Source organism: Equus caballus, chromosome 9, assembly GCF_041296265.1.
Source record: "Equus caballus isolate H_3958 breed thoroughbred chromosome 9, TB-T2T, whole genome shotgun sequence".
NCBI classification, from domain to species: domain Eukaryota; kingdom Metazoa; phylum Chordata; class Mammalia; order Perissodactyla; family Equidae; genus Equus; species Equus caballus.
Window position 1 is genome coordinate 27,601,174 of NC_091692.1, and position 24,427 is coordinate 27,625,600.

Consider the following 24,427-nt stretch of genomic DNA (forward strand, 5'->3'; position numbering starts at 1 on the left):
GTGCGGCTTATGACCAAGCAAGCGTTTGGGAGCTCATGGTGGCACACTGGATGGAAGCGCCCACACACACCTGGGCAGGACCAAACCAAACTGGGAATCAGTCAAAGCTCCTCCCACGTCACTTCCTCCCCACAGGCTGCCCCTCAATCCAACCTCAAATAGACCTGGCTGTGATGTGACTACCTAATTAGGGATTAGCAGGAGGGAGAGAGAGTACCAATGACCCCTCAGAAGATAGCTGGGCAGTGTGACTGTGGGTCAGAGACTGTAGAATGAGTCAACTTGGGTGTATATAAAATGGGGCCAAGTTTCTTCTCAAAACTAGAGCTTTCCACTCTGCAAAATGGCAATAATAATAGCATCAACCTGGTAGAGTCCAGATGAGATTGAAATAGAGAATGAAAGAATGCTCAATGCAAGATAATCATTAATTGTCACTATTATTAATATTAATACAAATACTATCAGTAATGAAAAGCCCCAAATGCAAATTTAGTTTATAATGGTGAAACAACAAATAGTAGAGCTGCTCTTTTGGAGCCAAGGGTGGGAGGCTGCCCACAGGTACACAATGCAGTCCTGGCACACGGTCTCCCTTTTGCTGAGTGGCTGTCATCAACCTCGGGATTCTGGTGTGACTAGGCTCCCTTTACCAACTGCCTAAGAGTGTAAAGGGACGCTCTATCCATGACCCACCCTCCTACCCATTCATGAAAGAAACTCACCACTTCCGTACAACCGGGACAAGGCAGTGAATAAATGACACTGTGGGACTAGAAATTTCCTTTGATTACTGTCCCCTCATCTAACCAATTTCACTGATACTACTATGATCTGAATGACCTACCCCTTGATGTGTGGCTAATGAGCCCTACTTATTTGAAAGGAGAAGAAGCAAGCAAAAAGTTCTCAACTTATCCCAGTGAGGGTGGAAACCAGAGAAAAGCCATCGGCTCTTATTTCATTGCTTTTGCAGGAGACAGGAGGTGCAAATGGCTGAATACTGATCGCCTCTGAGGTGAACAGGAACTGACCCAGTACACCCTCAAAGACCTCAAATTGAGAAGCAGTTCGCTCTACTCAAATGCCAAATTTTGTTCAGTGAAAACAGGCTGTGAATGTCAAGAGACTTAAAAACATTCATACTCTGATCTTGTTATCTGGCTACTGGGTGGGGGGGATCTGCGGTAAGGAAATAAGGTGAAATAAATAAAGATCTGTCCACAGAAATGTTTTATATTATTATTTATACTAATGAAAAACAAGATTCTCCAAATGTTTATCTATAAGAGAATGATGAGGAAATCATGATACAGCTATAGGACTAGAATATTATATTGTAATTGTACATACATATTTATGGAGAGTTTTTAATAAAAGGAAAAACTATAATATTCAGTTCGATACATAGAAAACAGCACATACGGTACAAATCTAATATGTAATGAATAGAATAATTAAAAAGGATGGATGGTGATGAGCTAACAGAAAAAATGGGCAAAGGGCTTAAAGGAAGAGTTCCCAGAAAAATAAACTGCAAAAACCAAGAATAAATATAGGAAAAGATGCTTGACCTTACCTATATGAAATAAACACAATTACAATAATAGAAAACTAAATTTGGCCTATCAGACTGAATTAGAGTGAATTAGAGTAGCTGGTTTGGACAGAGGGGTAAAGAAAAGCTACTCTCATTTTGTTGGAAAGAATTGTAGGAATAACCATCAAATTTAAAATGTATACCCACTTTTGATAAAGTAGATCTACAACCTAGAATTTATCCTTCAAACATATTTGCACAAGTATATAAACATTTAGAGAAGGATCATCACCATACACTGTTCGTTACAGTGAAAACAAACAACTCCCCCCAGAAAACAACATAAGTGTCCATAAATAAGGGAATAAATAGATCATAGGGCATCTATATAGGAGAATACTGAGCAGCTTTAAAAGAATGAGGAGGATCATTCTTTAGTAATGTGAAAAGACAGCCAAGATAATTAAGCTATAAAGTTGCAACATAATATATATTGTATAATTCCATCTGTGGGGGAAAAAAAGGCCATTATCTATGCTGTTATATGGAAGGATGCATTAGAATTGTTAAAATAGGTACCAAGAAGTCAGAGTATAAGGTTTTTAGTTTATAAGCTATAGTAGACTTTGACTTTTCTTCTTTTATAATTCATCATTAATGCTAACGCTTTTAAAAATCATTGGAAAAATAAAATAAAACAAATATAGCATAAGAACACACAAAAATGCCTGTAAGACCTGCCTTTGGAATCAAAGGACCTGAGTGCTATTTTTTCAATGATTCTTTAATAAACACCCACTGATTTCTAAAGAGAAAAAAATAACAAACCCTATTTTAAAAAATGAGACCTGATACAGATTCACATTTTCCCAGAACTTCCCAGAGCATGAATACTTGTTTTGTGCTATATGAACTCTGAAAGACTTTCAGGATTATTCACTAAGGATATATTGACATATTCACATTTATATAACCATATCAATACATGTATATGCCACAATGAGTTAAAAAACGGCTGGGGGTGTAATTTAGGGTTCTGGTCATTCATAGCTTCACTAGGATGCTATGCCTGGAGAAACTCATATAGTAAAAGACTGAAGGTCACTATACTTCTGGGGCAGAGTCTTCCATTAGCCTAAGAGGACTGTCGTTCATTCTCCGTCCATTTACATACAGTCCCGCCTGCCTGCTCGGAGCCCAGCCCCGTTCTAGACACAGTGGGTGACTGAACGCAGTCTCTGCCCTGTGCAGTTTACTTTCTAATGGGGCAGACAGAAAAGAACACATCAGCAAATAGATATACACGCGTCAGACAGCTAAGATGTGAAGAAAATACATAGTAGGCATGTGCGCTATATTTCAACTCCAACAAAATACCTTAAAGAACTTGAGTTTGGGGGGCAGAACGAATTCCCTTGCAAAGCCTGAACTCCAGCTCTGAAATAATCCCTGACTTATTTGTCCTGTGACAAATTTAAAGGAAGTCTGTAAGGAGAACTGATAAATTCCAAATATACTTACAACAGGTTTGCTATAATATTTACGTGTATTTCAATTCTTTTGAAATGAGTTTTCAAAATACCATGTGTTTATCAACGGAGCCTGTGAAGGTTTGCCCTTCGTGGCTGGTCGTGCGTTTTCCTTTTCCTAAGGGTACGGGAGCAGGAGGGCAATTGTGCGGCTGTGGGGCTGGAAGGGGCTGAATCGGAGGAAGCAGCACCGTCAAGCATTTTGCTCACCAGGCAGAACTCCTCCAAATCTCATGGTCTGGGGAAACAATTACTGGGCTCCGCTAACTTAAAGTAGGGAGGGAAGTGCACTTCCTCCCCGGTGGCTCTAGCTGTATGAGGAGGGAAAGAAGCCTTCCTTTTTAAGATGTATGACCTAGGAAAATGATCACTCGCTCAGTGCAGCAAATTCTCCAGGGCAGTGCTTCCAGACTCACCCACGCCTCCAGGGCACCCGTGGCTTGTCCAGGCCCTACTCCTTAATTACTGATATCCAGGAGAGGGACCCAGAATAGGTTTTTAAACAAGAGCCCAAGGTGAGTCTTATGATAAGGCAAGTACATGAAACCCTGCAACACAGATTTCCAAACAAATAAGAGCATAAAAAATTCATGAAAAGAAGTGACTTCTGAAGAGAACCTATCACAAGACTAAGACTGCAGGCAAACAGCCTTTATGGGGCCTTCAGCTCGTATTCTGAGTGAGGCCAGGAGCACACGGAGGCTGAGAGGAGGAGGAGGGTGTTGATCTGATTTTGTTTCAAAAGCAGCACTCTGGCTGCTGTGCTACCAGTGGGCTCTGAGGAAGCAAGAGCTGAGACTCAAGACTAGTTAGATAGTTACCAGGCAGTTCACCCTGAGAGAAGGCATTTGACGGGTCAGAAGGACAGTGGTGGCGGAGTTAAGAATGTGAGTCTATTTTTAAGGTAGAATCAGCCAGATTTGCTGAAGGATTGAATATGCAATGTAAAAGAGAGTCCAGAATGACTTCAAGGTTTGAGGCCTGACAACTAGAAGGATCGAGTTACTATCATCGGAAGGGGAGAAGCCTAGGGGTGGCAGTTTTGGAGGGGGAAGGACAGGTGCTCGGTTTGGGAAGTGTTCAGTTTGACATGCCGGATACACATCCGTGTGGAGATGCTGAGTAAGCAGTTAGCTCAGGGGAGCAGTTTGAGCTAGGGAAGCAAACTTCAGAGTGGTCAGAGTATAGACAGTTGTGCTGCATCAAACAGCATCCCTCTCTCTTGCCCTCCCCCTATCGAATTCATGACCACCTGGAAACTCAGAATGTGACCTTATTTGGAAACAGAGTCTTTGCAGATTTAATTAGTTATGGATCTCGAGATGAAATCATATCCTGGATTTAGGGTGGGTCCTGATGACCAGTGTCTTCGTGAGCAAATGGCAGAGGGAGACTTGAGAGACACAGTCCAAAGGAGAAGCCACGTGAAGAGGGGGGCAGAGATTGAAGTCACGCTGCCACAAGCCAGGGAGCCAGCAGGAGGTGGAACAGGCAAGGAGGAGCTCCCCTAGAGCCTTTGGAGAGAGCACAGCCCTGCTGATACCTTTATGTAGGACATCGGCTTCCAGACCATGAGAGAATAAATTCCTGTCTTTTTAGCCCCCCAGTTTGTGGTAATTTCTTATGGCAGCCCTAGGAAAGCAGCACATCGCTTTCAATGAGATCACTTAGCAGGTGAGTACGGAGAAAGGGGAGGTCTGGGGATGGAGCTCTGGGACCTTCCAATGTTTAAATGTTGGGAAACGAGGAAGTGACCAGTGAGGTGGAGGAAAACCAGAGAGTGAAGTCCCAGAAGCCAGGTGAAGAGAGTGTCTGGGAGGAGAGAGAGACCAGCTGCACCAAACGCTGCTGATGGGCCACCCGAGAAGAGGCTGCGGAAGGCCTGGGGACTCAGTGTCGTGGGGTCACCAATGACTGTCAAGAGAAGTTTGGTCAGGTGGTGGTGGGTTCAAGAGAGAGCAGGAGGGGAGGACTGGAAAAAGTGAGTACAGTCCTTCGAGGACTTTTGTTGTAAGGGGGAGGAGAAAAATGGAGGCATAGGTAGCTGGAGAGAGATGCAGAGGAAAGGAGAGCTTGATTATAATTCCTATGGGAGTGGTACAGAAATGAGGGGGGAATGCTACTGCAGAATTTCTAGAACAATGTCTTGAAATGCCAAGAGAGGACAGGACCTGGTGTACAATCCAGGGTTGCTGTCACACCAGGAAGGAGGAGTGTACGGGGGTTTTCTGCGATGGCTTTTTCCCCAGTAAAAGAGACAGCGAGGAAATCCACTGAGAGCTAAAGGGAAGGAGGAGTTAAGGTTTGGGGACAGAGGAGAAGGAGAAAGTGAGAAATAGCTGTGTAGGAGCATGAGTGGGATCACTAGGCGCCTCGGTTACTGGTCTTGAATTAGAAGTGCACAAAAGCCAATACGTGCCATCAGCCAAGCAGGTCACAGCTGACATATGGATGCCACAGCAAAATGGGTAAAGAGCTGACTTAAACAAGGCATGTAAGACAAAGGGAGAGGGGCAAGTGGGCATACAGAAGCCAGGTAAGGAGGGAAGAGAACACGAGGTGGGTGGAGGCATGGGAAAAGGTGGAAGGTTGGATGGATTGGAAGTGCTGGGGAGGGGGTGAAATAGTCGGAGTACTAGGGAGGAACCAAACAGACGGGAGGCGATAGGCTGGAAGGGCATCATGGAGGGGCAGAGTTATTGGTGAGATCCACAGAGGGGCTCATGGTGGCGGGAGGAGAGAAGACAGAGTACTGGAGGAAAGGAAGTCAAGAAACAAAGGCCTGAGTTTGAAGATCTACCCGCATGGATCACTGCACACAATGGCAGGGTGTCCAGGGGTTGGAGAGAGAGAGTGGGCCAGAGCACCGTGTAGCAATGAGAGGAAGTGCCCAGGGATCCAGGACGACTGCGGCGAAGAAGGACCATGGACTGATGGACCTGAAAGCTGGGGTCCTGGGAGGAGGGGAGATAGGAGGTCTGGAAATGGTGAAGAGGATCAAGGAGCACAGCTCCTTGTCATACATCGAGATCTTTAACACACCATTGGTCCCGTTTGCCAATGCTGGTATAAATATGATCTTTATTAACAAATGTGTAAGTCCTTCTAGAACAGATAGCTTTTACCCAGATACTTAGGTTATAGACCCTGAGGGAGATGTGGCAGAATAATTAACAAGAGCTGGAAATCCTGACTTTTCAAAGAATCTGCCATGACCACTAGAATTCCAGCATTATGGCCTCTGCCAGCTTGTGCAGTGCGGACAGAAGGCGCTCCCAGCGCCAAGGGAAAGGCCACAGAAGGACCTGAAGGATGCCGTGAGAGGAAAAACTTGTTCATGTATTTACTTTTCCCAAATTAAATGCATCTGCCACTGGCTTCAGTGTTAAATATTTCATTTCTAATTTCTCATTCGTCCTGGTGTTCTTTATTACACAGAGAAGGCGAAACAAAGTAGCTCTTTATCTTTTTATGAAAGCCCAGCCCTGTATTCTACTTCCTTCTTTTCTCACTTTTATTTCTACCAATAAGGTAAGTTTTGTGCAGGAAAGTAAACAGAGGAGGGGGAAGAAGAAATGTATCAGGAACATACCTTACAGTTAAAAACACCTGAATAGTGACCCAGAAAACATTAAAACCACGTGTTCTTCTAATTACTCATTCAGAGCTGTATGAAGCAGAGAAGAAGGGATCCGTTGTTTTAAAGTGAATGTAGGCAGCTCCCACTTTGGTCAATATAGTCATTCAACAAATATTTATTGAGCACCTACTACATACAAGGTGCTCTGCTGAGTGCTGAGCATACAAAGATAACAAGAACTTTCCAAAACACTCCCACTGCAGTAAGAAACGGCAGGAGGACAAGATGGAGAGGAATGGGGGCGGGGGAGGGGATGGGATGATTTTAGGTGGGATGGTCAGGGAAGGGGTCCTTGGCAGGAAGGGGGCACGGCACGGAGCAGAGGGAGTAGTTTCCAGGTGTGGGCTTGGGAGGGACACTAAGATAGGAAAGAGCCCGGTAGGCTCCAGACCTGAAGAAGGCAGGATGATGCGGAGTTGTGCCCACAGGCTCAGGAGCTTTTACAAGTGTGACGGAATCTACTGAAGGCACTTAGCAGGGATGCAGAATCATCCAGTCGGTGAGAGACCGCCAGCAGTTAAATTCATAGAGACAGAGAACAGATTGGTGGCTGCCAGGGGCTGGGGAGCGGGTGTTTAATGGGTGGGGCTTTTAGTTTGGGAAGATGAAAACGTTCTGGTGATGGGTATTGGGGATGGTTGGACAACAATATGAATGTTTTCATATCGCGGCTTAATGCCATTGAATTGTATACTTAAAAATGATTAAAATGGCAAATTTATGTAATGTTATGTATATCTGACCACAATAAAAAATGCAAAAATGGATTTATCCAATTGGCTCTGCCTACTCCATGGAGCTTGGAAAGAGGAAGCCAAAGAGACAGGAGGGAGACCCATTAAGAGTAGGGTTGCCAGGTAAAACACAAAAGAAATACTTCTACTAAAAAATTATTTGTTGTGTTTCCAAAATTCACATTTAACCAGGTGCCCTGAATTTCTACTTGCCCAGTCTCGCAACACGAGTTAAGAGGTGACTGCAAGGGTCCAGAGGAGAGAAAATGGTGGGTGGGAGGCGGAGATGTGTTTAGGAAGAAGGAAGGAGAGGGTTTCCCCAACAGCTCTCTGGGCAGAGTGTGAAGAGAGGCTCAAGGAGACGCCCCTGGAGTGGGGAGAGCCAGGCGGGAGCCATTGTTCCCTGAGACAGCCTGGCTGGGAAGACTGTGCAGGCCCACCTCCTGGGGACTGGGACCTCCCTGGTGGAGAGCCACCCCTGCACATGCAGGCTCTGGCGGCCACGGGTCCCCAAGGCAGGGACTCTAGGGGGCAGGAGGTTGGGGCCAGCGCCTTCCAGGAAGGGATCTCTGTGTGAGGAGGGGGCAAGACTGCGTGGTGGCAGCCGTGGCAGGGGCTCCCTGGGGTCTTGGGCACTGCCTAGTGGCCCCCTGGTGGCCCATGGGCACTGTGGCATCCCTCAGTCCCTCGGGCAGGACCTCAGGCTGGCTGCTGAGGCCGAGGTGAGGTGCCTCAGACAGGGCATCAGGGAGGCCCGAAACATCATTTCCCAGTGGGGGACACTGAATCAGGGCTCTGCTTTGCCAGGTGGAGGCTGCAAACCTGACCACAGGGAAACCGGGGAAATGCATTCCCAGCGCCAAACCGATCTCAGGCTAAACTCTGAGACATCAAGACGTTCTTCAATTGGGGTGGGGGCTACTTTTGGTATTTTTAATACCAAATACTCAATTTAAGGCAATTATTATATTGTATTTTATGAAACCCCACGAGTAAGGTAACACAAATGTCTTAGGGGCTGGCCCAGTGGCGCAGCGGTTAAGTTCGCACGTTCTGCTTCTCAGCGGCTCGGGGTTCGCCGGTCAGGATCCCAGGTGCGGCGGACATGGCACCACTTGGCAAAAGCCATGCTGTGGTAGGCGTCCCACATATAAAGTAGAGGAAGATGGGCATGGATGTGAGCTCAAGGCCAGTCTTCCTCAGCAAAAAGAGGAGGATTGGTAGTAGTTAGCTCAGGGCTAATCTTCCTCCAAAAAAAAAAAAGTCTTAAAGCACATGTTTCAAGGGTGGGAGAAGAAAGTTAAAGTTTTTTTCCACAAAAGACTACAAAACCGTATTTTTCAAAGCGCAATCATTTAAAAGCCACTCTTTAAGTAATTTTATTTCAGTTTTTTTTTCATAGAAAAAATCAATATGAATCTGCTTTCAAATTAAGGATTTCAGTCCATTTAAGTAATAGTAGAAATAAGTATTTTCAGGAGTGTGGAGGGTATACAACTATGTACCCCGGCGCGGGGGGGCGGGGGTGGTTTGGGAAGAAGAGGAAAAAGGAAAAAAAGAAGACTGGCAACAGATGTTAGCGCAGGTGCCAATCTTTTAAAAAAAAGAGTGTGGAGGGGAGTGGTCGGGGAAGAACCAACACGGCAGAGGAAGCAGAGGAGAAAGAAGAGGAAGAGGAGCCAGCCGGGTTCGGAGAGGAAGCTGTGAAGACAAAGTAAAGGTTTAAGGAGTCGGGAGCAGCGGAGCAGAGCCAGCAGCAGGGAAGGGAAACCAGGCCAAGCGTTTGGCATCTACTTAAACTGTGACACTGAAAAGAGTCTAGCCAAGTTCTCCAATGACTTCCTTGTTGCAAAATCCAATGGACATGTCTCCATCCTGAACAGGCCCTGCCTCCTCCTGGAAGCTCTCTCCCAGGACCACGTTCCTGGTGTCCCCAGCCTGGCCTCTGCACGTGTCTCTCTTGGCCCTTTCCCGGGGGGTCTGCTCTGGGCCATCCTCTGCCCTTTCACACATCTTCTCAGGGACCTCATCAAACCCCCGCTGAAGTGACTGTCCACAGAGCCGAGCTCCCAGAACTCTCTTCAGCTCACGTCTGTCTTCTCCAAGCTCCAGACATTTATACTAAAACATCTCACAACCTATGACATCTCGACCTGGGTGTCCCATGACACCTCAACTCCAGCAAAACAAAACTGATTTCATCAACCAGCACCCTGCTCCCAGTCAAACCCGGTGCTCGTGATGCCAATCGCTCCGCTGCTCAAGCCGAACACCCGAGCGAGTCCTCTTTCTGCTTCTAACGCACTTGGGAGGCGGGGCGCTAACTTCGCTCAGCCTTGTCCTCTCTCCCCGGGTTCAATGGACTCTAACTTACTCCTTTCTCACCATGTTTGGACCCTGTGGCCAGGGCAGGACTTATAGTCCAGATCTCATCATCTCATAGCCCTGCTGAGTTGTTCGACTGCTCCCCATTATTCCCTGGAATAAGGAGCAAACTCCCGCTAAGCAGTGTGCGTGGATTCGCGGCTCCGGCTCTCACCCCTGCTTCATGGGAAGCCACTTGGTTGAGAGGTTTAATTCTCTCCAGACTCGGTGTGAACTCCCTCAGATTTCAGTCTCTCAGACCAAGGTGCTCTTTGCTTTGGGGACAGGAAGACTGGTGCTGAGAAATCTAACTGACAGAAAAAGTTTAGAATGAGTCCTGTCCGTTTCAGGCTGTACCCCTTAAAATTGAGCTTGGACTGGAACACAGGCTCTGCCATTCCTTTTCCATCCCACCTTTCCTAGTTTCAGGTTTGAAAACAAAACAACAACAAAAGAACAAAACAAACTCTCAGGAGCAGAAAAGCAGAGCCCTGTGGTCCTCAATAGTCAAAACGGAGAAGTTTCTGTAGCGAACATCTCGGTTTGCGTGTGTGTGAGGCGTGGGTGGGGAGGCACAAATACATACACATTGCATACAAACAGCACCCACTCAAAGGTAAAATAAAACTAAAAGAGTAAAACTATAACTCCTGGGAGACTATTTGCTGAGTATAATCATTTTTTGTTTTTCTCAATCCTTTTTTTCAGTTATCTACAAAACAGCTGACTGCTCCTCCTACGTAACTCAAGAGTTGACAACACCTGACATTTCCTTAATGTCCACATGTATCTCTCTCAGTGTCCCCCGTCCAATTCTCTCCACACACCCCCATTTGCACCCCCTTGTACTCCTTTTCTGTGCTACATCCAACCCTTTTCCAGGCTAGCAGGGCGAACTGTGGCTCTTAGGGTCACCTCCTCCAGAAAGCCTACCCTCTCGCTGCTACCCGGGCCCACGGGGCTCCATCCTGCTTCATGTGCTCTGACAGCAGCCTTCCGTGCCTGTCCCAGACAGCCCTTGCTGAGTGTCTAGTGTGCGGTCCACCGCCCCTGCCTGTACTTATCTGACTCCCACACCAAGCCATATGCTCCCTGAGGCAGGGACGTGTCTTGCTCATCCCATCCCTAGCACATGCCTGGCTGTGCTAAGTCCATGTTTGGGTGAAAAAGAGAGAGAGATACCAAGAGGATGAGAGGAACACAGAGAAAGCAAGCTAAGTGCTTAAGACGAAGATCAGCTGGAAATTACCCTCTGCAGTTCCCTACAAAGTACTTTTATCACCACTTTGAAATTGTGAGCAGCTAGTACTGAACTCAGCCCTCTCCTAAACTCCTTCAGTTTAGCTCTGGCCTGGCAGGCTTCCGTGACAAGTAGCTGAAGAGGAAATTATTTTATGACTTACAGTAGCACTGATCAGAAATTGCCACTCCTAGACGAAATAATACCCAGATAAGAGGCAGTTCTGGCACGCAGACCAAAAGTCCCACTATCTCCCCTTTACATTAGCATAAAGCTGCTTATTGGTGCTAGAAAGTTCTCCAATCAAAATGAAAACAAGCATAACTTCTTCTGCCTTATTTGCTATTTTAAACAACCAGCCATGGTTCTTCTGCTTAAATATGCTAAACATCCCCAGCACCACCTACAAAAAAGAGTTCCTGTTTTATACTATTTTTAAATGACAGTTTCCTATTCTTTCAAATTTTCAGAAGGAAACTGCATATAATCCAGTTTTGCAATTCTGACAGTAACTCTAGTTTCATTTGTCCATTTTGTAAGTTTTCAAGGCCAAAGTTTAAGCCTCAGACATAAAAAACATTATACCAAAAAGATAAATAGAGCATTTATATGTATTTATATGTAGTATCCTGACACAAGGGTACTATATTCATGTGAGGCATTCATATTCCTTTATTTAGAACCATGTCAAAATCCTATACCAATGTCATCTGAATACACTCAAAATCATTAATTATAACTTTTGAGCAATGATTCACATTTTGGGTAATGATTCTAAGTAGGAGGAGATTTTTTTAGTCATGAAATATTAGAGCTGAGGCGGTGGGAAACCTAACTTGTACCTCTCATTTCACAGATGAGGACACTGGGACCTTGAAGTGACTGTCCCCAGGCAGGAGCACATTTTCCACCTCTCACTTAATGCTTTCTCCACCATTAACATCACCTACTGTTCCATTCACAAAATGAAAGTGATATTTTTCATATTCTGTAGAAATTGATAACTACCATGTCTACAAGATATTTTACATTGGGAGAGCTATGGCTTCCAACCAATGGTCCTTCATGATGCAAACTGGGGGACCACCACCTCCTGACGGCCGTGTGGCCCATTCTGTCAGAGTAGCATTGGCTCAGATTATTTTATGGAATTAATTAATTGTCTCTTCAGTGCTGGCCTCTTCCCCCTTGAGGAGGCTCTGGTGCTTGCAAGAAGAATTGAGAGTGTGGGGCCTCAAGATGGAGTCACATATGAGAATTCTCGTGTAAAGAGGTGAGATTAAATATGGAGTGGGGAGAGGATCTGGCATCCTGGATGAAACGCAAACCAAGTCTGTCACCTGAGGTTTCCACTTGCCACCGAATCTGATTCAATATCTCAATGAAATTCTTCCTCCAGTTTAAGTCAATTAACTATTAATCAGGGGTTAATATTAATAAAGGTTTTGAAAATAAAGTAGTTGTTTCACTATGATATTGGGGGTGGGGGTTGGAGGATAGCCTTTAGCTGGAAAATGAGAACTTATCTTTTAGCTCCCTTACAAAGAGGCAGAATCAGGATGCCCATGTCTGATGGTATTGAGAAATACTCTAGAAATTTCCCCAGAACATCCCCCTCCAGACACATCAGACCTAATTTACCACATCAACAGACTGGTGGATCCCAACCTAGAGTTATTACAAGGAATTCCCAACCTATATATTTTCTCAGTCCGTAGAGACTATAATGAGGGAATACTCAAAAAGCTCTGACATCAAGAGGCCGTCCTACGCAGAAAGTTTAAGAATTACATAGACAGACTGAGGCTTTCTACCTTCCTCAGTTTACCAATTTCCAACTTAAAATGTGGCTTAAAATTTAATAGTAGGGGGCAAAATATATTTGAGCGTAATTACTGTATGACAGAAAGATCTATGTCTTAGCAATAGAGTTTTTGGGGAAAAAAACAAGCTAAAGATATGAATTCTGATAAGCAAAATCCCAAAAGGGGTAAAAAAAATGCATATCAGCATAGTGTCAGGTGCAAAATGATCACAGGAGCAACTCTGATCACGCAATGACAGCAGGGTGCAGAGGAAAGAGTCAGTTACCTAGAGTCAGAAGACCCAGGATCAAGTCTAGCACTTCCCTACTAGCTCTGTAACCCTGGACAAGTCCAAGGTCACCTTCTGATTTGTAAGGTATATTAAGTAACAATCTAAATGCTTTCAAGGCTGTTGGGCTCAAACTAGATAATAGAAGTGTAAAAGCTTTATCAACCAGAAGGAGTTAAAGAAATGCCACTTGTTTTCATGATCATAATGACAACTTTGATTTTTTCATTTTTATTGCAGTTTTACTCACACATACTTGTCCATTTCACTTCTGGTAATTTTTTCACTTCAAGGATCTTGCCATGAAAGAACAAGAAACCCTTTGACTCACTTGGGCTGAATCATAAGACGATTTACCTGACCTTCACATTGCAACTGTGAGTTTCCCCCTTCTTTTTCCTCTCAGTATTACAAGTCTACGATTCCATTTCTGCTTGGGTTGAAGGAAATTCCCAGAGTTTTCAACCCCTCCTTCTCTTTCCAAGTTCATTTTTCTTCTCTTACATGAGGCAAAGGCTGGAAGGGAATGAGGCAAAGTCTCTGCTCTGAAAATATCAAAATTCCTTTGAAAGAGGGTAATTTTCCTATGTCAGCACAAAAAATACAAAACTGCCTTATTTGATACAAGAAGAAAAGCTCTGGGTAAAGCTGCTTTAGTTGGAATTTCTTATTCTCTATTAAATGGAGAGGAAGGCAAGAGGGCTGAGGGGGCGATGGAGAGTGTGGACGATGCTGGGCTCAGAAGAGCCTTTCGGAACTCATCCTGAGACAGGAAGTGATGAAACCAGCTCTCACATGAACTGAGAGGCCATTATGTGCACTCACCCCACTTCCCGTCTCAAATGGCATATGCGGAGAATGGTGAGGGGACAGTAGAGCATGGGGAAGTAGGTCATGGGGACAGGGAAGAAGAGGCCAGATGAGAGACTGTGGGAAAAGTCCCACTGCTGCCCCTCACCCCTGATCCCTTACTCTTCTGCAGCTGGCAGTAAGTAAACGGGTTTATTTCCACTCTCGATCTCTCACTGTGAAAAAGTGCTGAAGTTAACTATATCCTCCTGTGAGCACTCAATTTCCCAACCCTTTAAGGCTATTGACAATGCTAATGGAAGGAAGAAAGCATAAACACATTTTACAGCCTACCGATTGTTTAGTTAGACTTCAAATGCCAAATGGACTTCTATAACTCTTCTGCTGCTTTCCCCTATTTCCACCCTAAACAGTCAAGTAGAGGAAAGGTAGAGGAAAGGCTGGATTATTAAGGATCTGGGCACCAGGTATCTTCTTATCACCTTGGACCAGCTTTATTAATAGTTAGTATGCTCAAGTTATTCACTATAGAAAAATTGACAAAGTTAACCAGTGGCACGGGATTCAGAGAAAAAGGCAAAAAACATCAGAGATTACTTTCTTTTCATAGAGAGATAATCTCAGAAAGGTACATGAAGAGGAAGGAGGGATGTTGGGTGGCATGAGTCATAAAGGGAATTGATAGCATAACAGGTGTGACAGGGCATCAGTGTGTTTAACAGAGAGCGGACGGGTAAGGTATGTGATCTCAGACAGAGACGGAGGTGTACAAGCCCCACTCCTTGTTGCCAAGGTTCAGACGCCCTCCTTATGTTATCAATATTCTAATAAGAAAAGCCACAAGCAAATGAAACAGATGATAATGAAGGATGTGGCAATAGGGGATCCCAGGAGCTCCACCTTGAGGGAGGGACTGGAGAAGAGTCTGGGTGAGGTTTGCACCATGAACAAAGATGAACTCAAAAGGAGATGGTATTTGGTTGTAAAGAAAGTGGACTTTGTGCTGAACCCACATGCTTGGGGACTTCCTGGTTGCTGCTGACCCGCTAACTCTCCCACTGACACTGAACACTCCATGCACTTAAACTAGATGTTCCACAGTTCTACCCAAGGTCACTGCTAGGAAAGGAACCCTGGGACAGGCAAACAAGGGCTCATCCAGCAGGAGCTGGATTTGGCACACTGGTTTCGTGGTGGCCTTAATTGCCCCGGCCCCTCCTGTCACCGAGGGAGCTCAGCCCCATCACAGCTGACAGAAGAGTCAACTGAAGTTACCTGGAACCTACAATTTGAAAGTCATGGTCAATGCCAGGCTCTGGGATAATCTTCCTTGCAAGCTACAAAGGTTTAGAAAGGAATTTTTTTCCCCAATTCATTTCTAAGTTAGAAAAAGTTACCCTCTGTAGTAATAGTAGAAATTTACTACTAGTAAATTTACTACTAGTTCAAGAATAGATACAGAGACCTTGAGTTGGACTTTAAAAACTCTGACTATTTCAAGATAAGGTTTTATAAGATAAGATATGCAAAATCAAACACAAAATACCCATGTGACAAAATAAAGTCCTTCTCCAGGTATAGTACACACCCTGATATGCATAATTTCTACCCTACAGAACTGTAGGCACAGATCCGACCCTTGGGCAGACAGGAACAGCTACGAGGGGTCAGGCCTCCAGCCCACATGTCCCACTTTCCCATGTCCTTGTCAGCCCCTTTCCCTTTCTGAGAAGCAGATATGACAAACCTTCATTACACTCAATTCTTGTCCAATAGGGGCTCCCCAAATCACTGCCCTGAGTAGAGGGCCTCATTTATCTGTGTCAAGTGTGACACAAGTTTACGGGACTTCTACTTTCTCCGCTTCCTGACTCCCTTTCTACACGGGATCTAGAGCTGCATCCACTCAAGTCATCTTCCCTCTTACCACAGAGCAGTGGTTTTCAAACTATGAGCCTGGAACCCTTGGGGTCCCATAGAGCTTCCTGGGGGCCAGCTTGCAGAGTTTGAGAGGGTTACAAAGTCAGGACTCTTGGATCCTTTCCCTTCCCCCAGTTGCACCACAGCAATTTTGCTTCTTTCCATATTAGATATGGTGGGTCCAGATCATATCTGAATTTCATACTCAGATAAGGAACATACTGAGCTTGCCAGGTTCTGGTAGATGAGACGAGGGCTGAGTCGGATGACTTCATCACACACCTTTACTGGAATGATGGGGACTGTCATCCCCAAGGTTTCCTCAGCCTTCACCACCAGGCTCTGAAGTGCTTGTGTCTATGCCAGTTCATTTGATTTGACCTTCAACATCTCCTTAAAGGAGGAATTACCATTCCCATTTGATACGTGAATAAACTAATCTAAAGAGGTAAAGGACTTCCTGAAAGGGGTATGGCTACTGAGTAGCAGAGCTACGACACACTCTAGTCTTCAGGTGTTCAACCCCAGCTCTGCCCACAATCTCCAATGCAGAGCATCTGTTCTCATCCTATCTTACTTGAAGTACTTTACCTGTGTACTAATTCATTCCTTTGATCTCATCTTCCCAAGAAGGCCTTATCTTTTAAGAGGGTCTGAGGGAAGAAATGAGAGTAAGAAATGAAGATCATAAAGACCACCCTTTCCTAGAACTCCTAGAAATCTCTTGTGTTGCCTGTGCTTTATGGTACGTGGCCTTCCCAACTTGAACTACGCATGGCCAGTATTGAGAAACAAAATGAGCAAACTACTGAACATGACTAATGGACACAAGGAAGCTATGAAAAGTCAGTAGTTGGCATCATTCAAACGTGCATTTCCTTGATACACCAGGCACATTGCTGGGTTTCCGAGTAACTTCCCTCTGCTCTTAAATACACTTCAGGAAACGTGATGCCAAAGTAAACAAATTTGCCACTTGTATGCTAGTACTAGAAATATTATAAATGACTATTTCTCAGAATCCTAAAGACATATCCAACAAGAAGGTTTGAAGAGGGGTAGAGTAGGAAAAGAATATTGTTCCTCTGTTTTCAAGAATACTAAGGACTTAAAGTATCAGTAGATTAGATTAGTAACTGAAATACCACAAACGCACCATTTAGAAGGTGCTGTTCTAACACTGAGCGGAACTGCTTTTCCAAAGTGCAGCATAAAGTTATCAATTCGGCTGCATTGTTACTATCGCTTGTGTGGAAATGAATATAAGTATAAAGAGGTTGACTTGTCTTAGAGAAGACCACATCCAAGTCAAAACTCGACGCGTGCACACACACATTCCATTTGAAACACCCACTCCTGTCTCCAAGGAAGTGTACTTTGGAAGCTCTTTTGCTCATAACCACTACTGGGAAACATCCAACAGAAATGCTTTCCCCCTGGAGCAACAACCTCATCATGAATCTGAAGCAGAGAGGTCTTTGCAAATTCACATGCGCACTAGCTTTTTAACACTTCACCTGAGCAGAAAAGTCGATTAGCTTTGGAAGTAGCACTTTGCCCCCTTCGTCACTCTTCAGGAAATCCAGCAAACTGCCTGTTGACAGAGGAAGAACAAGTCAGTGTAGTTGAAACACTCAAGAAAAAAGATCCAAAGGTAATTTAAACGATCGTTGCTGTTGGAGGAGGGAACCCCACAAAGTGATTGACTTTGCAAGTCTTGCAAGTCCTGAGGTTGGTCAAAGCCAGTCCTCTCTAACCTGTTACCTTTGACTTGTTGTGACATGCACGTGCGCTCCAGGGAAGAAAGGGTGGTGGTGGACGCTGCTTTTCCCGCTACAGGTGTCTGAGAGCAATGCATTTCAGAGCACTTGGGACCTGCCACCACCATACACTTCCTGCAGCGCCTGATCTTTAGAGCTTCTCTGGGACAGAAACCAGCAAGGCCTCCTGGTGGGTCTGCCCATAACAGGCACTCAGCTGGGCCCGCTTCTATCTGTGTCCAGCAAAAGCACAGAACTGGATACATGCTGCAGGTGCTCAACGAGTACCTGATGAATGAACTGTGCTTTAGAAAAAAGTTTGACCTACCTAAAAGGGAGTGTGCCCACCGACAGACTCTCTTGCTTCCTATGGCTTCATCTCAGAAACAAGACCTGCTCTTCCCCTCAAACTTAAAGTGCCAACCGGAGGGCAGCCTTGGGTGAGTTACTGACCTCATCCAAGTCCCTGTACCATGGGCATGTCCTGGCAGCTCTCCCAGAGTCCTCGGGAGGATGGATTTAAAACTCAGGCCATAGTGCTTGGCAGGTAGTAAATTCTCAATAAATGTTCTGCTGCCTCAGCCCCAACACGGAACAACAGGACTTAGCCCTCAGACCGTGGAAAAGACTAAGTGAGAGCACCCAGGGAAGGCATCAAGAATAGTCTGGAATACAGCAGGTGCTCAACAAAGGTTAGGTATTGTTATCAGGAGATACTCTTATTCACATTGATGATTAAAATTACTCTTAATTAATTCAACCAGTGTTTACCGAACTCCTACAAAGTATCTACCCTGAGTCTCGTTTCTGGGCTTTAGCAACTTAAGCCATAAGTTTTTTTTTTTTATTTTAACAATGTCCTTTTTTGGAAAAACTAATATTCTGAAATAGTAACATATAATATTCATCTTTCTAACCTATTTGACTAAGACATCACACTATAATCTCCATCATGCATGAGAAGATTGTTAATCTTGGATTATTGCTAATATTTCTTTCCTTCCTTCCTAAGACTTTCAAAAAATCATTTGGCAGTCTATTAGCATCTCTGCTGAACTGGCGGGAGTAAGATGGTGATTCACACCCCTTTATCTGAAGCTGTAACAGTGGGAGAAAAGACAGTTGCTCAAAACCTCCTTTTCAGTGAATCTATGATTACACAGGAATTTAATCTCGACAAGTTTTAAAAATATTAACATTTTGAAGTGATAGCCTGAACATTCAGATAATGCTAAAGAGGAAAATGAAATAGTTTTAAAATTCTGAGAACTCACATTTTAAATATATAACAAAAATACTCTTATTTGAAATATATATTTACTTGGCAAGTATTTATTGGGGGCCTACTAGGTATGGGGTACTATTATTTGGGCTAGTACATATATGGAGACAAGTGTAGAGAAAATAGGAAGATCATATATTAATTTTCTAACATAGATTACTTGCAGAGAGGTGGTTTATGAAAATCCTTTGTTTTCTCATAGTTTCCGATTTTTTGGTAGTAAGCAAGCTGTTTTACAATTAAGATTATCTGAGGACTCTCTGAATGTCAGACATTTTACTTCTTGAGGTGTGAGCCTTTGACGAGCACTGGGTCCTGGGGCGCTCACCCTTGGCCATGTACTCGGTGATGATGTAGATGGGCTCCTCTTTGGTGACCACAGCATACAGTCTCACCAGCTTGTCGTGCTGAAGGGTCTTCATGAGGTTTGCCTCTTCCAGGAACGCTTGCACAGACATAGTGCCTGGTTTCAGGGTTTTGACAGCCACTTTGGTACTATTGTTATAGTAACCTAGGAAGAAAGAAGAAGGGAGGGCATGCTTTACAAACCCAAAATTAAAAAACTTCATGCAGAGTTAGATGAAAATTTACTTAAAGATAGAAAAAACTGGTATAAAACTCTCCATAGTTCTATTATATAAAACTCTATATAGTGTTAACGTTAGGGAAGGCCAAGGAAAGGATATATGGGAATTCTCTGTACCATCTTTACAAAAAAATCTGAAATTATTCCAACATCAAAAGGTTCTTATAAAACAACAGTTTAAAAAAGAACACTCTATATGCACTCCACCATGGGGACTAAGGTTTTTCTCTAATTAATAAAATTTTTTTTTTTAAGATTGGCTGAGCTAACATCTGTTGCTAATCTTTTTCTCTTTCTTTTTCCTCCCCAAAGCCCCAGTATACTCTTATACATACACACACACACACACACACACAAACAATGGTCTAGAAGAAAATACACCAAATACTGGCTATCTCCAATGATGCAATTGTAGGTGATTTCAGTTTTGTTCACCATACCTTTACTTACCAAATTTTCTACAACGAATATGTATTATTTTTATAATCAGAAAAAAAAGCTCGGTGCTTAAAATACATATATACACTAACTTTTAAGTACAATATACTAGAGCCAAATAAGTATTTCCCAAAGTTTTCAGTGAGAACCTGACTTGGGTGATTCTCCATGAACAAAGGGTCCTGTGCTGAAATGTCTGGGAACCACAGCCTGCCACACCCCTCCCTGACCCAGGAGATGCAGCACAAGCAGCGAGAGCCCTTCAGTGCAGAAACCTGTCTGACTGGGTTAGCCTTAGCATGTCCCACATTTTACTGACCACAGAACACCTTCCATGTACTTTCTCACACCCATGGAACACACTTTGGGAAATACCAACTCCTTAATATACTTCCTCCAAGGCACCACTTTTCTGGAACCTGCTTCAATGATGTGCTTAATTCTGAGCCTGACTGTCTCCTGGGAAACCCTTTTCTCAGTGGTTTGGCAAAGCAGAAATAGAGCTAATCCCATTCCCCTTCCCTTCCCTCTGTTTCCGTACTTCTCTTGGAAGTGACAAAAAAAAATGAGGGAGGGGCAGCTGGTTACCACCTCGAGTCTCCCTACCAGTTACCTCTATCTGGTGCATTACCGTTTCATAGAACCCGCCCTAAGAAAAATACAACTCTAAGAAATGGTGACTTAGAGCGTCTAGTCCCCTTTTTTGGGCCACGTAATTATCTGTATATGTACAGCATAGAGAGATGACTGGAAGATGCTCAGTAGAACGTCAACAATGATGATCTCTGGGTGGTAGAGTTTGGTGTGACTTTTACTTTCTTTTGTTCTTTTCTATTTTGATTAAATTTGTGAATGAGTATGTATCTTTTTTTTTTTACAAAAGGAATTTTTTTTAAAAGAAAATCAATTATGTTTCTATTTCCACAAGTTCAAATGGGCAAGAAAAAGTACAGTTTACAGCTAACAGTCAACCCTAGTTAATAATTTTTCTTCTGATCATTAACACTGATTTCTCTGTTAACACTTTTTCCTGTATATTCCACATAGTGGTAGCATGCAGTGCCCTACAGAAAAAAGAAGAATGTAGTATATAAAATAAAGTAAGTGTTAAAACATATGGATAAGACAGTAAGAGAAAGCTGACAAAATACTGTCCTATTCATTTTCAAAAGCCTCAACCTACACAAAATAATGGAATCATGAATACATTAGATTAATCTTCCATCTAAATGGATAATTGCAAACAATATAATCTATCCTATGGCTCTTAAGAGTAAATACAAAGCAAATTCCACAGACAAGATTCCTTTAATATTACATTTGAATCAAGAGGATTCCATCATAAATTTGCTTAAAAGTTTATAAATAGATCCTCAGTTACGTGAATATATCTGTGGCAAAGCATAGCAAGAAAATACATTCCTTTTGGCACATGTAACCAACAAAGGACTAGTGTCCAGAATATATAAAAAATTCCTACAAATCAATAAGAAAAATAAGCAAAGGCTTGGATGGGTATTTCAAAAAGAAGAAATCCAAATGACTAATAAATAAGTGAAAGGAATTCAATTATATTAGTAATAAGAGAAATGCAAATAAATAGATGGGAGAAAGCACCATCTAGCTCGACAAAAACAAAAAGGCTGACAATCTCGAGTGCTGCTGAGCACATGCCCCTTGGTGCATGTGCCCCTTGGTAAGGAAACTAGGGCAGCCCCCTGGGCCCTTTTCTGTGCTCTTTTCTGAGCATCACTGAAATTCAGTTGCAAAGTTTCTGTCTTTAACAATATTCCCAGGGGCCCACGAAGGATGTTGACAGAACAGCCTCCTTTCAAGTGCAGTTATCTTGAGTGACCACACACACACACACACACACACACATGGGCTGCTCTGACATGGGGCCCACATCCTTCTAGGTACAACTCTGTTGGCCAGGAAGTGGGACACTGAGAACTCTTGTATACTGCTGATGAGAGTCTAAACTGGGACACACACTTTGGAAACTAAGCTGGCAGTATTTGGTAACGTTGAAGATTCATACTCCTGTGATCCAGCAAATCCACTAGAGAAACCCATGTATCCTTGCGACAGTATGAAAATGTTCATAGCAGCATTGTTCATAGTAGCCAAAACCTGGAAACAATAATTCCATCAATAAATAGTGAAATCAATGGATAAACTGTTGTACACCTTAAACACACACACAACACAATACAATGTAGCAACGAAGATGAATGAACTGTAGCTATACCCAAAAATGTGGACAAATCTCACAAACATAATGTTGAGCAAAAGAGGCAAGACATAATAAAAGAGTATATTGGGGATGATTCATTTACATAAAGTTCAAAAACAGGCAAAACTAAACTATATTGTTTGGGGATGCATATCCTCACATACAAAAGTAGCAGAACTATAAAGAAAAGCCAGGAAATTATCACAAAAGTCAGAATTGCAGCTGCCTTTGGAGGAAGGTGAGGTTATGGCTGGGAGGGGATAAGTGGGGGCTTCTGGGTGCTGGCAAGTTTCCAGTGTGTGATCTGGTGTGGCCACCACAGGTTTTCACTGTGTAATTACTTGTGGTCTTGAATATCTGTGTTGTACACTCTTTTCTGTCTGCTGTTATGGTACACAGCAATAAAAGTGACAGAAACAAAACTATTCTCCCCTTGTCATCACAAAAGCAATGGAACTCACTGGGACTTTTACACAACATAAAATTATGGATAAAGGATGAAGTAAAAAATGCTTTCCAAGGGTAGGGAGAAAAGTTATCAGGAAATATTATAGCTGCTAAAGATATTAAACATGCTGATAAAGAGTTTACGATGAACAGTGAATAAAGCAGCTGGGTCAAACACAGCTCGAGGATGGCAGCAGCTTCCGCTAAGTGGTCTACACTAAGGGCTGTGACATTTAAACAATAGGGTAGGTTTTTATCTTACACTAACAGAATCACTTTTATTCAGCACTAAAGATCAAATTATACTTTACCAAGATACTCCCCAGTAGTGTGCAGGTTCAATCAATCTAGTCATGGAGGTTTGGGTTGGCATTAAAAATGGAAAATGATTTTTAAAAAATCTTTTGAAGGTACTAAAGAATTTCTCATGGAGTGTCACTTTGCCACGGTTAAAGAAAACTGGTGTGACGATTTGAGAAAGCTCCATTTCCAAGTGTGATTAACTTCCTAAAAAATGCCTAAGTACCACAAAATGGAGGGTGGTCTTAAAAAAAGATTAATGTAGTTGATTTTGGAAGTTGGCTGGTGATTAATTTTAATGCAGCTGGCTCAAATGAAAATTATTCAATTCAAAATAAGTTTCCTTTCTTCCTCAAAGTCTCTTCATAGGCCAAGCGGTAACAGGAAACATCATCCTTAGCTTTCCTGCTCAGTCATTTGCTCAGAATCCAACAATCCACAGAGGAAAATGTGTCATCAAACCAGATGTCAAGAGGATCACACCAACAAGAGGAAACAGCTTGAGAGAGAAGCTCCTCTTTCTTTTATCCCCACCCCCTCTGCCCCCAGAACAGGTCACTTCCTAGTATTTGTCCACTGTATTTCAGACCAGAAAATGTGAGTGGTAGTCTATGAACCATTCCTCATGCTTCACAAAAATACTAACTCACTTGATTAACAGTGATGTAATTTTATACCCAAAATATTTGGAAGCAGAATCTCAAAAAGATATTTGTGCACTATGTTCACAGCAGCATTATTCACAGTCACCAAAAAGTGGACGCTATCCAAGTGTCCTTGGATGGATGACTAGATAAACAAAATATGGTCTATACACACAGTGCAATGTTATTCAACTTTAAAAAGGAATAAAATTCTGATACATGCTACAATATGGATAAACGTTGAAGACATTATGCTAAATGAAATAAGTCAGTTACAAAAAGACAAATACTGTATGATTCTACTTATTTGAGGTACCCGGAGCATTCACATTCTTAGAGAGAGAAAGTAGAATGGTAGAGACAGGTGCTGGGAGGAGGCAGGAAAGGGGAGATGTTGTTTAAAGAGTATAGAGTCCCAGCTTTGCAAGATGAAAAGAGTTCTTGTGGTACGAATGTCCCTAACAGTACTGAGCTGTACACTTAAAAATGGTTATGATGGTAAATTTTATGTTATAAACATAGAACAATTACATATTTTCGTATGCCCCATTCTCACCTCCTTGTAACTGAAAGTTCTCTAGAATCAAAGTGTGAACATTTAGCACGTGGCCCAGTGGAAGCCCAGGAATGGGAAAGGGTAAGAAATGGGCAGGAGGATCTGGTATATCTGGAATTGGAAGCAAAGAGGTTTTCTCAATCCCAGAAAGGAGCAATGTGCTTGAGCTCCAGGTAACAATTTTAGTGCAGGTTTGAGCCACTCACGACAGAACTGTACTGTGAGCAGGCCTAGTCAGGCTTGTCCTGCCCTCCCCCAACTGCTACTTTGCTCTTGACTTCCCGCCAGCTAACATCCCAGTCAGTTT

General features: G+C 43.2%; 1 protein-coding gene across 2 annotated transcripts in view; it reads right to left on the minus strand.

Moving 5' to 3' along the window:
* Nucleotides 1–24,427, minus strand: part of LYN (LYN proto-oncogene, Src family tyrosine kinase) — a 113,894-nt gene that overhangs the window by 21,861 nt on the left and 67,606 nt on the right. For both annotated transcript variants that reach the window (XM_023648591.2, XM_023648590.2), the window contains exons 9-10: nucleotides 19,242–19,424; nucleotides 17,389–17,465 (exon numbers count right to left, since the gene is read on the minus strand). In XM_023648591.2, the coding sequence (XP_023504359.2) occupies nucleotides 17,389–17,465; nucleotides 19,242–19,424 (260 nt within the window). The remainder of the gene's footprint in view (nucleotides 1–17,388; nucleotides 17,466–19,241; nucleotides 19,425–24,427) is intronic.